General features: G+C 51.5%; 1 protein-coding gene across 1 annotated transcript; it reads left to right on the top strand.

Annotated features, from left to right (window-relative positions):
• The first annotated feature begins 6,336 nt into the window (after positions 1 to 6,336).
• Positions 6,337 to 15,317, top strand: HAND1 (heart and neural crest derivatives expressed 1). Its single transcript, XM_028718340.2, has 2 exons — positions 6,337 to 7,233; positions 12,984 to 15,317. Exons 1-2 carry the CDS (start codon positions 6,598 to 6,600, stop codon positions 13,083 to 13,085), a joined length of 738 nt encoding a protein of 245 aa, XP_028574173.1. The 5' UTR covers positions 6,337 to 6,597; the 3' UTR covers positions 13,086 to 15,317.
• The last annotated feature ends 324 nt before the right edge of the window (positions 15,318 to 15,641 follow it).

Below are 15,641 nucleotides of genomic sequence, written 5' to 3'. Positions count from 1 at the left end.
CACTTCCAGCAAGTCCATCCTAAATACGTCTCGTCGCGGGAGACAGATCCCGTTCAATTGTACATTTGAAATCGGAAATGCATTAATGGGTAATTTAACCATACCGGTTAAATAAATATGCTGGGATACTATTATACTGGGGAAGGGTGTTTGTCATAGACCTACGCCCGCCACACCTAAAGTCCCCTCTTTGTGGGCAAACAGGGTCGCGCTGCAATCCTGAACTAATCAAAGAGCAGCGCGATCCTAAGACTTTGCTGTAGATTCTAGGGGGTACCATAGGACTCAACTTCCAAGTAGCTAAGGCACTGGATGGCAGCCTACTTTGTCTAGACGCTTTCCCAAAAGATCAAGATGATCTACAAGTCATTGTATGAAGGACCACCCATTTTGAAATTAGTCCAAGATTTTTATTAGGATGTAGATCCCAGCGAAGGCGCTTCGGGATCGAGGTGTCCAGCTGCGTTCTGGAGCAGGCCCGTAACTGGGAGGAAATGAACTCCGTTCAGTTTACAGGACACACTTCCGAGTAAACACCATTAACATTGGGGATGTCACAATGTTTAAATGTTGGTGTTATTAACGCTTGAAGGCTTGTTCTAAGCCAGACACAGCGCTTGGTTTCGCAGAACCGGTAAGAGCGACAATACTTTGCATTTTACTTGGGGACGCAAAGTGCTCAAAGCGCTTCTTATTCACTGTCCGGATTGTCTTTAAAAGCCATGCCGTCAGGAAGATCAGAAGCCTGGTGTGATCGGGCTATGGCTACTGAGGTGAGAGTCACCTGGCTCATAGCTCAGTGTGTCTAAACACTTGCAGCGGATCCTAGGCGTGTCTACTCCAAAGTAAGCCCCCCCCGACCCCCAATTAAAGAGGACTTATTTCCCAAATCAATGTGCGCAGGGCTACAGCCTTTCTGATGGAAACTGATATAACCACGGCTGGGTGCGCTGATACGGGAGATCTTCTGCTCCAGGATGGGTCTTCTGTTTCCAGCTACCCAGCGGCTGTATTAATTAATTTTAGATTCAGGGCTAAAGAGAGCGGGTCCCTCTTTCAATCACAATGTGCGCCTATTACTTTGCTTGCTTCTCGTGGTCTTGTGGGAGGGGGCTCTTCAGAGAGGAAATGTTTTTACCGTCATCCTTACTGCAAAGGCCATAAACCAGCCCGGCTGCTGTCTTCCTGCTCATTCAGCTAAACTGGGCCAGGGCATTTAATAATAATAATAATAATTAAAAAAAATCTTTATTGTCATTGCCCCCTCTCGGGGACAACGAAATTACTTGGCTGCTCCATCCACCCAGGTAGGGCACTCCACACAAAATCAAAACAACTATAAAAACACTAATTAAAACAATACAGTATAATACAGCAAGGAAGATTAGATGACTTTCAAAGTCCAGTTCTGCTCTTGTGGCACCACTTCCGTGCGTACACTTCCACTGACTTCCGTGCGAATCTGCAGCACCCAGAGCTGTTTCAGCGCCTCGCCATCTTAGTGGGAAGCGACCTAGAGGTGGAGGTGAGGCCCCTCTCACTGGGGGCTCCTTCTCAACCCTAGCGACCCTTTCAGCCACCAGTCCCCGGGCTACGCGTGGCTTTCCCTGACGGACCTTGGTCCCAGTCTCTCGCAGCTCCTTTCTCTTTAGCTGCAGGTCCTCCAAATCCCCTCTCCGTCCAGTAGCAAATGCTGCTGCTTTTGTACTTTCTGGCTCGACTGATAGAGGGGCTGGAGGGACTCAAGGCAGTTCTTTGGCCTCGACCGGGCTTCAGGGCTTTCGTGTAGAAAAGAGCTGGCGAAGCCCATTGCGCTCTGAAAGTGTGGAGGGAATGGCGGCTTCTAGAGAGAGCTCCTGAAATACTTCATGGGGAAAACCTTCCTTCTCAAATATGCTCCGATCCGGACCATCTGAGGACCATTGGCTGGCTTCTCAGCATACTGCCCATGTTCAAAGGCACTCTTACCTTTCCTCGTCATCACACCAAACGAAGTTGCAAACAGGTTCTGAGGCTGGATCCCGTGTGTGTGGTGAAGAATATTTTATTCTTCACTGCCGTTAATGTTGCTATCATCCAACTTGTGAAATTCACTATTCACTGCCGCAAGATGTGATAAGGACATAAAAAGAGTCCTTCCCACCAGATGCCTCTGGGAAGACTAGGAACAGGAGATGAGCACCCCAGCACACACCCTCTTGGGATGCCCGGCAGCTGGTATTCAGAGGCCTCCTTCCTTTAATACTGGAGGTAGTAGAGCCAACAGCACTAAAAGCCATTGGGCATGGCCATTGGTTTAGGATGCAATCCTATGCACACTTAATGAGAGGTAGGTTTAATTAAACTCAATGGGGCTTGCCTAGACAGACACAGGACTGCAGTTAAAAGGTAAAGGTAAAGGGACCCCTGACCATTAGGTCCAGTCGTGACCGACTCTGGGGTTGCGGCGCTCATCTCGCTTTATTGGCCGAGGGAGCCGGCGTACAGCTTCCGGGTCATGTGGCCAGCATGACTAAGCCGCTTTTGGCGAACCAGAGCAGCGCACGGAAACACTGTTTACCTTCCTGCCAGAGCGGTACCTATTTATCTACTTGCACTTTGACGTGCTTTTGAACTGCTAGGTTGGCAGGAGCAGGGACCGAGCAACGGGAGCTCACCCCGTCGCGGGGATTCGAACCGCCAACCTTCTGATCGGCAAGTCCTAGGCTCTGTGGTTTAACCCACAGCGCCACCCGGTCCCTAGGACTGCAGTTAGATGACTTTAAAAGAGGGACTATAGGTTAGGCCTATCAAGGATTCTTGGGCACAAGAAGAGTGTGCTTTGACTCATTCCAGATGCTGTATTGGGCCACAGGGGAGGACTGTGGGCTTCACAGAGGCATGTGTCTGGCTAAAAGGGACCAGGCTGATAGGGAACAAGGAGGGTTCACCCATATAAACCAGCACATACACTTCTTATTGGATCTCCCCTGTCGCCACCCGCACCCCCAAATTCCAGCAGAAGGTGCCCAGAATCTCTTGAGGGTGGGAGAGGGAGGGTGGATCTGTGTCATCACAGATGCGGTCACCTCAGGAGCCACATGGCCCATCGTGCTGCCCACTCCTCACCATGCCCACTCCCTCCTTTGGCCATGCTGACTGGTGCTGAGGAGAGTTGGACTCCAACAACATTGAGAGGGCCAACAACATCAAAGTCTCACATCAAATATAACTGATCGGTAGAAAGGAGTTTAGGATCTGAAAATAGAGATGATGGATGTGCTTTTGTAACTCAAGAAAAACTTTAATTAAAACAAAAAACATTGAGTGGGCCACAGTTTAGCTATCCTTGGATCACACAACGGATGGTGGTTGAGTGATGGACCATATTGTATAGAAGCAGGTTATATGTGGAAAACCCTATGCTTCTGGAGACAAGTGACAGGATAAGGCTTTCAAGCTACTTTTGTGAGCCTCAGCCAGCACTGCCAGTCGCTGTGTCCAACAACACTCCTGGCCTAGAATTGTCTGACTGACCCCTTCGTCATCTAGAAACAATGGATTTAATGGGAAGTCACGGCAGCAACAACCTCCCAGGCACCTTACTGTGATATTATTAAAAAGGCTTCTCATCATATTACCTCAGAAGGCAAAGTTCAGAAGGTTCCTCTGAAGCGCCTTTAGTGCTGAACCAGACAAAGATCCCCAGTTTCTTTGGTATTCCCTTTCTAAAAACACGGGAGACAAGGGGAAGAAATAAAACAGCACGTGCAAAAGTTTTCGGCCTCCGTGGTTGAACTGATAAGGTCCCATTTTGTGGTTTCCTCCAGTCATTCCTGTGACTTCATTCTCTCGAATATGGAGAGAAAAGAATTAAAAACGCAGAGAAGGGGCACACCCACCCGTACGCACGGAAATTAGCTTACACACAAGAGAAATTCAGACAAGTTATCCATTTATTTCTTCCGCTCCAGACTGCTCAGAATGAAAATAAAATAAAAACGAAGGGAAGCACCCTGACCGCCCCAGGCCCGCTGCTCACAGCTGCCCCGCCCGCAAGCCTAAAATGATGTTATTTGCTTCTTCCTCAAACCACACTGAGCTTTCAATGTCATTCTTACTTAGCGGCTATGGGTATGTTAACAGAAGCGGTATATTACGCAAAGCAATCCTAAGCAATGCAGCATGTTCACGAGGTTTAAGATCGCAGCCTTACATTATATAGGTCGACTCTAGTGTAAGCAGGTGTGACTCAGTCCCGTTGGAATTACTTAGGCTGGAGTGTGCCCACGCCCCATCTGGGCTCCCTCCGAGCCTTTGGGATGGCGCCGGGTAGTCAGGTGAAGACCAGGCCGAAGCTGTCTTCGCTGTCCTCCCTACCTCCGGATCACAGGAGGGCCGAGGTTGCCCCCGAGAAAAAGCATGGAGCCCTGTGGGTTACTTGCATAGAAAAACATGAAATGCGCACATAGTTCCCAAACTCATATAGATGCGTGTATATATGTACACAAAATTTCATACTCCCTAGTGGGGAAACGGATCGCTCATATAATATTAACCACAAGGAAGACTGTGATCCAGATGGTCCAGAGATCTCCCACTCTCACCTTTACCCCCATCCTAAACGTGGTTTTTACTCCCATTCATTCCACTGCTGGCTGTAATCCGACACCTGTGTAAGCAAACTCCATTGAACCCTGCACAAGTGCCAATTTCCTGGGCGCCAGAGTACCCATAAAATTCCCCATGAAGGGACCTGGATACCTACAAATTTCGGTGCCAGGGCCATGCACGCTGCATGGCAATCTGGCACCTACGGTCGCGGGGCCACGTTGGCACTCCTGGAACCCTGCGGGTTTTGCTCGAGGAACCTTACAGAGGACCCGGCTGTCTATATTTTCGAATTATCCAGGGGGTATGTTCTCCTACGCAAGCTCCAAACGTAACCACGGAAGCTGTTGGAAGAGAGCTTTCTGTCAGATCCTGACCTAAATTGCTCGGCCAGTAAATATCAGAGCAAGCGGTTTATAAATAACGCTTGAACTTTGGGCGACAGAAGTCAATGGGGACTGCGGATTCCCAACTAAGGTGCTTGCGAAACACGAAGATCTGCGGGCCTCTACCAAGCGCATCGCTGCTGGTAGGAAGTGATGGAATTCTGTCTATACACTTAGTACACGCATACATTCGTGGACACTGGGGGTGGCTTACAGCAACACAACATACCAATGATATAATGGACTATTTCTCAGGGGCGCGTGTGACCTTGGCACAGCCTTAACGCCGACATTGTAGGAAGCCTCCTTAGAAGGAGAGGAGACCCACTGAGCTCTGTGGGGCCTCCTGCAAGGCCACAACCACTTGGAGTAGCTTCTGGATAGACTAGGGCTGCACTGCAGATACGCTTTGGATTGGACCACATGTCAAAGACAGGCACTCAGGGATCCTTATTCATTCATCGGTCCTCAAAATCTAGTCTTTTTTCCAAAGCAAGGTGCTTGGTGGTGGGTGCCGCTGGTCTGCCAGGGCTCCGACTCCGAGGGTGGTCCTAGAGCACCCTGATTCTGGCTATATCTTGTCGTCGTTCTCAGCCGATCCGGATCAAAGCGATCTTGAATGCAATTCCTCGGAAGCAATATCCAGGGAAACCAGCCGGGACTGCACTTCCAAGGAAACTCTTGCAGGGTTTATAAGGAGCGGAAAGTTTTCTTTCCCAAGCTCCTCCAACAGTAAATAGAGCTTCAGGGAGCAGGAACCTGCCTTAGAACCGGGGCCTGTTGCCAGCCCCGATCCCGTGCCTGTTTTCTCAGAAGGAAGTCGCGCTACCTTCCGCGGTAGATAAGTGCGCAACCTCAGGCGCGCTTTCAGAATAACTTCCGCGGGATTTCCTTCCAAGTAAATACGCGAGGGCTGGGAGGGCGAATGTGGTTGTGCTCACAAACCCTGGCTCCGTGTACTTGATGGTGGCACTCGGAAGAAATAACAACACTGGGGTAGGTTGACCACTGAGAAAGCTGGACTGGAACCAGCAAGGCTCTTCTTAGGTGTGCCACTGAACTGAAGGGGGCAGACCATAGGGCCTGGGAGGCCAGGGTTCAAATGCCCACTGGGCCATGAAGCTCACCGGGTGACCTTGGGGACACGGTGATTGTGGGAGCGGGGACAACCACGCAGACCGGCTTGTAAGCTCCTTGGAGGGAAAAGGGGACTGGGAATGCCATAAATAACCCCAAACTGCAATACTGTTTCTATGCACCACGAATGTGGTCGAGGTCGACGCCTCTTGGGTCTTGGGCGGGGGGGGGGGGCTGACTGAGCCAGCCTCCTTGCTCAGGGGCAAAACCACTCCGTCCCGGGTTCGCTTCCCTCCTTGCTTATGTGCTTGTGCGTGCGTCTCTCTCTCTCTCTCTCCTCCCCTTCACCGCAGCGTGACATCAAAGAGCCCACCGCTGCATAAAGGCCGGCCGAGTTGCTGGCTGCAGAGCAGGAGGGCTGAGGCGAGCGCGGCAGAGAGGACCACGCAACTTGGACGGCGCGCCCGCAGCGTGGGCGCCCCTCGGGGCCGAGCCCCCTATGGCTTCTTCGTAGCGCCAGAGACCCGGGGGCGCCGCCTTCGCCATGAACGTGGTGGGGGGCTACCAGGGCCACCCCCATCCCCACCACCACCCGCACCACGGCGCGCTGCTCCACCCCCACCACCCGCACCACGAGCCGTTCCTCTTCGGGCCGCCCGCGCCGCCGCCTCCGCCGGCCCCCGGCCGATGTTTCCCGCCGGCCGAGCGGCCCTTCGCGCAGGGCTGGCTGCTCAGCGCAGCCTCCGACCTCTCCCCGCCGCCTCCGCCTCCTCCCGAGTTGGTGTGCGCTGCAGCTGCGGCAGCGGCTGCAGCGGCCGCCGGGCTGGGCTCGTCGGCTTCGCCCGCCTCGTCCTACGGCGGCAGCCCGTCGGAGCTGGGCGGGCGGCTGAGCGCGGCGCGCCGTCGGGGGGCGTCTTCGTCGTCGGCGCCCGGAGCGCCTCGCAAGGAGCGCCGCCGCACCGAGAGCCTGAACAGCGCCTTCGCCGAGCTGCGCGAGTGCATCCCCAACGTGCCGGCCGACACCAAGCTGTCCAAGATCAAGACGCTGCGCCTGGCCACCAGCTACATCGCCTACCTCATGGAGGTGCTGGCCAAGGACGGGCCGGCCGCCGAGGGCTTCAAGGCCGAGCTCAAGAAGGCCGAGCCCCGCGACGCCGCCAAGAGGAAGCGCGAGCAGCCGGTAAGGGCCCGCGCGAAGGCGCTCTGCGCGCGCTCAGAGGCGCCCTCTCCTCCAACGGGAGGAGCGGGGCAGAAAAGCGGGTCTCCTGGTTCCAGACGTAGCGGGATGAGTGGCGGCTCCCTATATAAGGGGTGGAAACAATACCTTTGTTTCTGCATAGGCTTTAGGGCAGCTACACGGAGCGTAGCCATGGCCGAAACTTAGAGGCGCGGGGGCTAGGGGTGGGGAAGAGACACTGCTCAGTTCCAGGGAATTGCAACCCCTGCCCCTTCACCCTGGAGCTCAGCCGTCCCATAGCGGAGGGGAGGAAAAGGCACATTGGAGATTGTCTTCTCGGCCAGGTCTGACCACCTGAGCGAGCCTGATCCCGCTCCCACGGGCTTCCGCTTCCGGAGAGTGGACCTCTCTGCCCCAGAACTCGCGCCCCTTCCCCAATTCCAGGTCTTCGTCTCCGAGCCTGTCCCACATTAAACTTCAGGTAAGAGGCTCATGTGAGGTAATGGTGCTCCAGTTAAAGAATAGCTATCCCAAACAAGGATCTGTTTTTCTCTGAGGCTGATTTCCTTGGTGGGGGTAACTAGAGCAGAGGCCGGGATATAGCAGTGGGGCATGGAAGGAGCCCCACCCCTCCTGTGGGTAGAATTAGGCTGGCAGGCTATAGAGCCCCTCGGAATCCTTGGCAAATCTCTGCTTGGTTTTTAAAAATGATTCCCGCCTGGAGCAAGAGAGAAGTGAGCTTGCTTTTTCTATGTGTGTTTTTAAGATGGTCCAGTATTTTGTTGGATATCAAGCCCACTGACGCTTACGGAAGTCCAAGTGAACAGGGTAAGGAAGGTAAGGGTCCTCCTTTAAGTAGAGTAGAGTGGATATTAGAGTGGCAAGTTGGGGAAACTAAATTTGCTGTGCGGTGGGTTTGGGAGATGGAAAGATTAGAGATGAGATTTGGCGGCCTGGGTACGTAAACCTCAATTATTAAATCAGAAGAACGCAAGAAGAGCCCTGCCGGATCAGACCCAAGGCCTCTCTTGTCCAGTATCCCTGTTTCTAACCAGATGCCCCTGGAAAGCTTCCACAAGCCGAGCAGGAGAGCAAAACAGCTCATTCTTGCTCTGGCTCCCCAGCGACTGGGATCTAGAGGCGTGCCAAGGAAAGCCTAGGCCTCTGGCCTTTGGATCTAAACGAGCCCTTCTGCACTGGTGGGTGGGTGGGTTTCTTCTAGACTAAGCAACCAGCCTTCAAAGGAGGGCTGCGGGTTTAATACCCACCCAATCTGAAGCCCTTTGTCCCACAAAACAAAGCTTCCCATACCCACCGCATCCCTTGGGGGACTCATCCTGCCGGTCGTGTCTGAATCAGGGCCATAAAGACTGTGTGGGTAAAAGCGTTCGGCAGTCCAGGTTGGAGACCTGGGTCGGTGGATCTGCGCCCCCCCCCCCCAACTGATGCTTTGCGCGCGAACCTTGTTGCATGGAATGAATTGCATGACATTTTAGCAAGGAATGAACGCAGAATGGGACGCTGTGGCAGGCAATATTTCAGGAGAAGTAATGTGGGACTCTGGAGCCTCTCTCCGACCCCCTTCCTAATGTGCCAACTGCCGTGGAGATCTCAATCTCTCGGGGAAAGAAGGTCGATTATTTCATTGCATTGCATGCCTCCCGATCTTCATCCGTTAACAGATCAGCATTCTAGGCAGGGGAAGGGGAGTCGCTCGCTCCCCTGTTTCAAGACCACGGGGGAATTGCTCCTAGGGATCCCTTTGCTATGGTCATGTCTAATAAGTAACCGTCTGTAACAAATGTTCCCTGCGTCCGCCCTCCAAGCGCCCCTTTTAAACTTGACTCTGGCCTAGGCCAAGCCTTTCGGCTTTGCTAACGATCTGCCCTCGGCCCCCTGTCGCGCAATCCCCGACATCGCGTGATTTAGGATGGCAGCCTTAGGCCTCCATCCATCCTTCACGCGTCTTTGGAAGCGTGCAGTTGTACATACTTCTGAGTAGACAAGCGTGGGCTCGCGCTGCACGTGAGTCATTCGTTCTCTTGGTTTGATTTCCCTTTAGCGTGGATGTGAGACGGTGGAGGACAGAGCCAGGCTGAGCTGAGTGAGGGCGGTCATTCCTTGCAAGTGTTGTCCCCAGTTCTGCATTCTGCAAGACGCGCCCTTCCTTGGCGAGAACTGCTCCCTTGCACGGAACGTTCTTTGCCGGAGGGAGAATCGGAATCAGACCTTGGATGAACGAGCCATCCAAATGTCGTGTTGCGCCCCCTTTCTTTACACCCCGAAATAATATATATTAATTACTATGGTTAAAGGAAGCAGACCTAGAAGGAAAAGAATGGCGAAGCCCGTTGCTTGAGGTTCTGACCGCGAGTTAAAGCGGTGAGATCGCCCGCGGCCATCTTCCTTCTTATAGGTCAGATTAACCCCGGGTGCAGGTTTATTTATAAACATGCCTCGCTGCGAGAAAAGTGTTTGGAACTGCGCTTTCTGGAAAGTTAGAAGTGACTCGTCTATTGTGCTGTCCGAGGAATGTTCTTCTAGAATAGCAATTTTGTTCTTCCGGCGTGAACGCATCTGAAACAACGCCATCCGCGCACAAAAGAGTTACATTGTTGCGCAAGCAACAGCAGACAAGCGCTGACACACTAGTGCTGCCTCTCACAAGAGTATAGTAATGGTGACAGTGGTTGCACAATGTGTATCCTGCAAGTGCAAATGACTCATTGGAACTGGATTTTCTGCACGATTCAACACAAGGCTTCTGCTAGCAGTCTGGTTTCTGCGCTGGCAGCATTACACCATAGGAAGGTTTTCAGAAGTAGTAACATTTTCAAGGGGGAAATAGCAGACTGTTGAGGCAGAAGCAGGAGGGAAATGGCATGCCCTGTGAACGGGCATGGCTGGCTGGCAGGCATCTTGGACAGGAGGTGCAACAGGCCCCGCTTGTTCTGATCCACAAGTTATCCTTTTGATTTCTATTCGCTGCCCTAGCGTTAAGCAGCTGCGTAAAGACATCGAGGCAACCCAACGTTATTTGCGGGGTGGTTGTGGGGTCGCAGGAGCTTCTTCCTGATTGCAAAAGCGGCGCTCTCCTCTTAAGATGTTACCCAGGGTTACCGGCGACTAACGTTTACTCAGAGCAGACTCACTGAAATTGATGGCCATAACTAACTGAAGCCAATTAGCTTCAATGGGTGTACTCTGAGTAAAAGCGCGTTCAGTAGTCAGCGGCTCAAAGCGCCTTCTCTTCACTCCGCAAGTTGGCCATCGAAGAAATTCTATGCAAGCTTCAATGGAAGTCCAATTGAACTCAGCGGCGCTTGCTTCTGAGTAGACACGCGTAGGATCTGGCGGTAGAAAAGTCCCAATACTTTTGGAAAGGGCGGCCGAAATGAAATGGCCAGCTTTTCTTTTCTTTTTCTTCCAGGCCAGGAAGCGCATCCTTTTTGGAAGATCGGACTGCAACAAATAGTTTTTTTTAAAACCCGGTGGGGAATATTGAATGTGCCCCACACCCCTGAAAAGATAGGGAAGATGCAGGGAAGCCTGTCAAATATTGCGCCGCTACTTAAACACCCCACATCCCTTTTAAAATGGCATGTAGCTCTCTTGGCCCAGGCCTCTCTAGGGACGTTCCGTTGATGCCGGTCCTTTTCTTGGCGCCTCTTTCGCTAGTTTGCATTGGTTTTTTGTTCTGGGGCTCAAGCAGGCGGCATAACGCAAGAGATTGTCTCAAAATCCTCCAGGAGCGATGAAAGGCAGCTCTCGACTTCGTTTCCTCATCTCCTGTTCCCCTTTCTGGCGGGACTTAAAAATGCGCCACCGAATTGCGAGAGCTGTTTAGAACTGTTAAGGTCATTTGGATGTGGGTTTTGGGGTGGGGTAGGGCGAGCAGAGAGAATTGTACACAGTCTGGAAGGAAGGCGGGGGGGGGGGGGAATAATAATCCCGTATCTTCGCCGCTTTTGGCTGCAGTTGCTTCCCGCAAAAAAAAAAAAAAAAAAAAAAAAAAAAAACACTTCTCCGCGCAAAACCAAGGCGCAAGGAATAAATACGCGCACGAGGTGAATTGGGACCGCTCCAAAATACGCCCTGGAAGAGTTCCCTCAACAGTACTGTAGTGGTCTTTTCCCCATTTTTCTTTTAATGGAAGCTTCTCCCCAATAAAATAGACCAGCAAGGGGGGGCTGTTCTTCAGACCACACGTTCCTGCTGCCAGTAGAATACAAGCCACCTAAATCTCGACACCCCCCCCCCCCAAAAAAAAAGAAACCCTCTGAAATTGAACAGGAGCGAAGCTGGTTCGGCTGTCCTGAGGCTTCCATTTATTTATTTGGTATGCTAATAGATTTCTCTCTTGCTCTTCAATATAAATGCATTCAGGCCATTTCAACCCACCCTTTCCTGGAAGTGTAAAAATGGAGGAGGGGGGAAATTGACCGTGAGACGTCCTGCCGGATCCGGCTTTTAAAGAGGCTCTGCGCTTCTTCTCCCTCTCTCAATGACGGCGCTTGGCCGGTCAGCTTTCGATACTGTTTCAATACAGAAAAGTATCAGGCCATAGAAACATTAATCGAATTCGATCTCAGCTGCCATCTTCATCATCATAATCATCATTATTCAAAATTTGTATTGCAATATAATTCTCAATCTCAATTTCCTCCATTTCCCGTCCCGGTGTGGATTCCCCTCTCTACAGTTAAAAGAAGGCGCTTAATCCGTGAATTAAAAAAATAAAAATAAAAAAAGGAAAAGGAAAAAGTAATTCATTCATCCATCTTTATTACTTTGCGTTCGCTCTCGTTGTGGGGAGATAGAGGAGGAGCCGGATTTGAAAATAAATAATAACTAAATGACCGAGTTGCAAATACTTCCCAAGGGTAAATAAATTAGCATCTGCAAAGTTTATACTATTCAAGAGCCTGTATAAACCCCGCGATTTATTTATTCGGTCCCGTTGCCCGGAGTTTTTTTCGCGGAGCGGCCTCGGCAATTAAAAGACTCATAACCGGCGTAATTTAGTAGAGGGCTCCGACGTATTTACCAAAACGCAGCCTCCTATATTTATAAAAGGGCTGCAAATAGAGACTGAAATTTATGGCCTTCCGCCTGATTATCTAATACTCATAAACAGATGAACAACTCCGGGGTCTTCTTTACAGCCTTCCGGGCGAAATTTACAAACAGTGGCCTCGTGGATGGCAGAAGGGCTCTCCATGCAAACGCCTTCCTTCCTTCCTTCCTTCCTTCCTTCCTTCCTTCCTTCCTTCCTTCCTTCCTTGCTTCCTTGCTTCCTTGCTTCCTTCCTTGCTTCCTTGCTTCCTTGCTTCCTTTACTTGCCTGGCTTTCTCCTCTGCCTTAGGCACGACCCCACCAAGACCAAGCGCTTTGCAAGCCCCTCCGTCGATTTTCGTTGCAGAGGAGCTGGCGCCGCTTGCATCGTCTGCGAGGACTGTTAAGCGCGCTTCGCAGGGGCTACGTTGGGCCTTTAGGGCAATCGATATGATTAGTAGTAGGGTCCACTTATTAGGGACGGAGCCGCCCTTGAGCACAGGACGACCTAGGGAACGCAGTCCAGGCGCCCTCCTAAAGCGTACTTTCCCAAGAGTAACACGCTTAGGATGGCTGCCCTCTACATTTCCCTGCTTTCTTTTCTTCTGGTGATGATGCTGATTAAAGCGTAATGGAGATTCATTCCCTCCTGGTTTTTGTTTCTTCCTCTTTCCTCCCCTCCCCTCTCCCCCTTGCAGCAGACCGAGGGCTATTCTCACGCTTTAGGCCACGGAGAAAAACGGCTTAAGGGCAGGACTGGCTGGCCTCAGCAGGTCTGGGCGCTGGAACTGAATCAATGAATGAAACCAGGAACCGCTTCCAGAGAACCGGCTCCATCGAGGTGGCTGGGAGGAGGACTGCGCGCGCGCCCAGGATGGGGGACCCTGTTCTCCCTGGTTGGTCTCTGCCCCATCCCTCGCGCACCCCAAATCCCCAACACTCAGAAGGAGAGAGAGAGAGAGAGAAATCGTCCGCGACCCGCTTTTTTGTTTGTTTCCGTCTGCTGATCCGCCCTCCCCTTCGGAGCCTTGGAGCGGGAGAGGGCGGCCGCCTCAGTGAGGACGAGGATCATGTGCAATGTGGAGGCTGCAGAAGGGGGAACAGAGAGAGGGGCCCCCCCGACACGCCTGAGAACGGAGAACTCCCCCTTCCCTGAAGCCAGTAACTCGCTGGCTTGAAAGCCCGGCGAGGACCTGGACGTCAAACGATGGACCGTCTGCGCCGTCGGAAGTCAGGCAGGAAGAAGCCTTGCCGGAAACCCGCGCGGGATATCGCGTCGTCTAATGTCGCTTTTGAATGTCTCATGGAACCAGGGTGCCACAGATGTAGATGTATATATATATAGCTATATCACGCGGGATTGTGTGCGGACCTGAAAGGGATCTTGTGTTGCACAAAAGAAGGTGGAAGGCCCGCCAGCCGATCCTGACTTGAGAGTGATTTCCATTTGCTGTCAAGCCATTGTTGAAGGGGGGGGGGAGTGGGAGGGGGGAGGAGGAGAAGAGAGGTTGATAATCCGATTTCATCACAATTTAGGCTGCAGCGGAAACATCCTGTTCTTCGTGAGGATCCCATGGAACAGGAGGAGAGCTGCTTCGAAGTACACCACTCTATTAACGCCAGGCCACTCCTGAGGCAACAACTTTCTTTCTCCATGTCAGCGTGCGGATTGGAGCCTTTGCTCCCTTTTCAAAATCTATAGGATCCCCCATCCCAGCGCCCTAGCAGGGCTGTAGCCGGAAACCTGAGCACATAAACGGATTTGCTCAGGAGTAAATCCCACAACTAGGACTGGGATTACTTCCTGGCAAGGATGGAAGGATGCAGATAAGAGCTGGAGGAGTTGAATCCCACCTTTGGACACGATCCAGCCCACATTAATAACCCCCCAAATTGGATTTCCAAACTCTTGGCTTGGGCTGGACCCATCCCTCGGATTTCAGTGGGGCCAGCTATGCGGTTCTCAAGGGGCTTATTCCAAAACCGCCACCCCCCTCCCCATCGGAGTCCATGAAGCTCCTTCAATAAACCACCTGGGGGTGTAAGGGGGGCAGGGGGGGTTGCTGCCCCTCCATCAATAAAAATGCATAGCAAACTGAGGTTCTTCCCTCCCTAACAAAAGGCCTGCCCCCCCCCCAACAAAAATCCTTGCTATGCCCATGAAACCACCTGCGTCAATAAACCACATTGAAGATCACAGCCTGCAATTCTAGGCAGAGCCAAAACTTTCAGGTCCAGGTTGCAGAAATGGAAGGAGGCTCGCTTTGGCTGTAACCTGTCTGCTTTCTTCTGTCTCTGTGCCCTGGGTTTACATTTCCTCTGCTTTCATCCCTCTCCTCCCCAATTAAAAGAGAATCCAGTTCAGAAAGAAAGGTGCAAAGCGAAAGAACAGGACCCCCAATCTGCTCCTCCTGTTGTAGATGCACTGTCGCCTGCCTGGCCTGGGTATTGCCCGTGGTCGATGGGGGAATTGGCCATGCACTCTAGAGACACTCTCCCCTACAGACGTGCATGAGCTTTCCATACCTTCCTCCCACCACCACTTCACTCATTCCCTGCACCCTCCCAAGTTTGGGGGATTGGTTCCTCCTGCACTTGCGAGGGAGGGGAATACTGGGCATGATCCAGCTACAATTAAGCACCATTTAAAAGGTCGCCTGGTTTCGGCCAGAGAAAGTTCAGCACATGGTGACCTGCACATGGCGTTGAAACCAGTGATTCGTGAGGATGCTTCCCTGTGGCAGGCTTGTGTGTTGTGCCTAGTGTCGTTATTTGTTTTGATGTAAATAAACACAAGGTCTCCCCCTCCGACCATGTCTCTCCTCTCCCAACATCGTTGATTCCATTTCATATTTTTGTTTGGATGTATTTAAACTACCTAAATGGATGCATTTTATACATTTCCTGTACCGGGTTTTCTACCTCAAATCTGTATGACCACTTGCGAAGAGAACAGGTTTGCCTTGCCAAATATTTATGCGGATTTAAAGAATAATAATAATAATATTAATAATAAAGAAAAGCTTTATGAAGATTTTGCTTTCCTTAAGGCCATCACTCCCTAAAGTCAGACGGATTCCTTGTCTAATCAAGCTGAAACGGAGTGCAAAATCCTCTCCGTTTGAGTTTGGAAACTTATTTTCCTGTTTGTGCTAATGGGAAAACAGCAGTGAGGGAGGAAGTATGAAATCTGCAAGAACAGAACTTGATTAGCAACAGGGAAATAAATAGTGGGGATATGATCCAGCGTTAAGCCCTACTGGTTTATATTTATATTTTTTATAAAGACTGACAATTTCTGTCTAGAATCTTGTTTGCATCCATGGATTCCCTAGGTGACTGACTACTGTCAACCA

This window comes from Podarcis muralis, chromosome 2, assembly GCF_964188315.1.
Source record: "Podarcis muralis chromosome 2, rPodMur119.hap1.1, whole genome shotgun sequence".
In the NCBI taxonomy this organism is placed as follows: domain Eukaryota; kingdom Metazoa; phylum Chordata; class Lepidosauria; order Squamata; family Lacertidae; genus Podarcis; species Podarcis muralis.
This window is presented reverse-complemented; position numbering and strand designations above follow the sequence as displayed.

Bases quoted from the DNA above. Each gene is read 5' to 3' on its own strand.
- HAND1 (XM_028718340.2), top strand. From the start codon at position 6,598: ATGAACGTGGTGGGGGGCTACCAGGGCCACCCCCATCCCCACCACCAC. The intron at 7,234-12,983 runs GTAAGGGCCCGC...TCCCCCTTGCAG, and splicing joins AGAGGAAGCGCGAGCAGCCG to CAGACCGAGGGCTATTCTCA.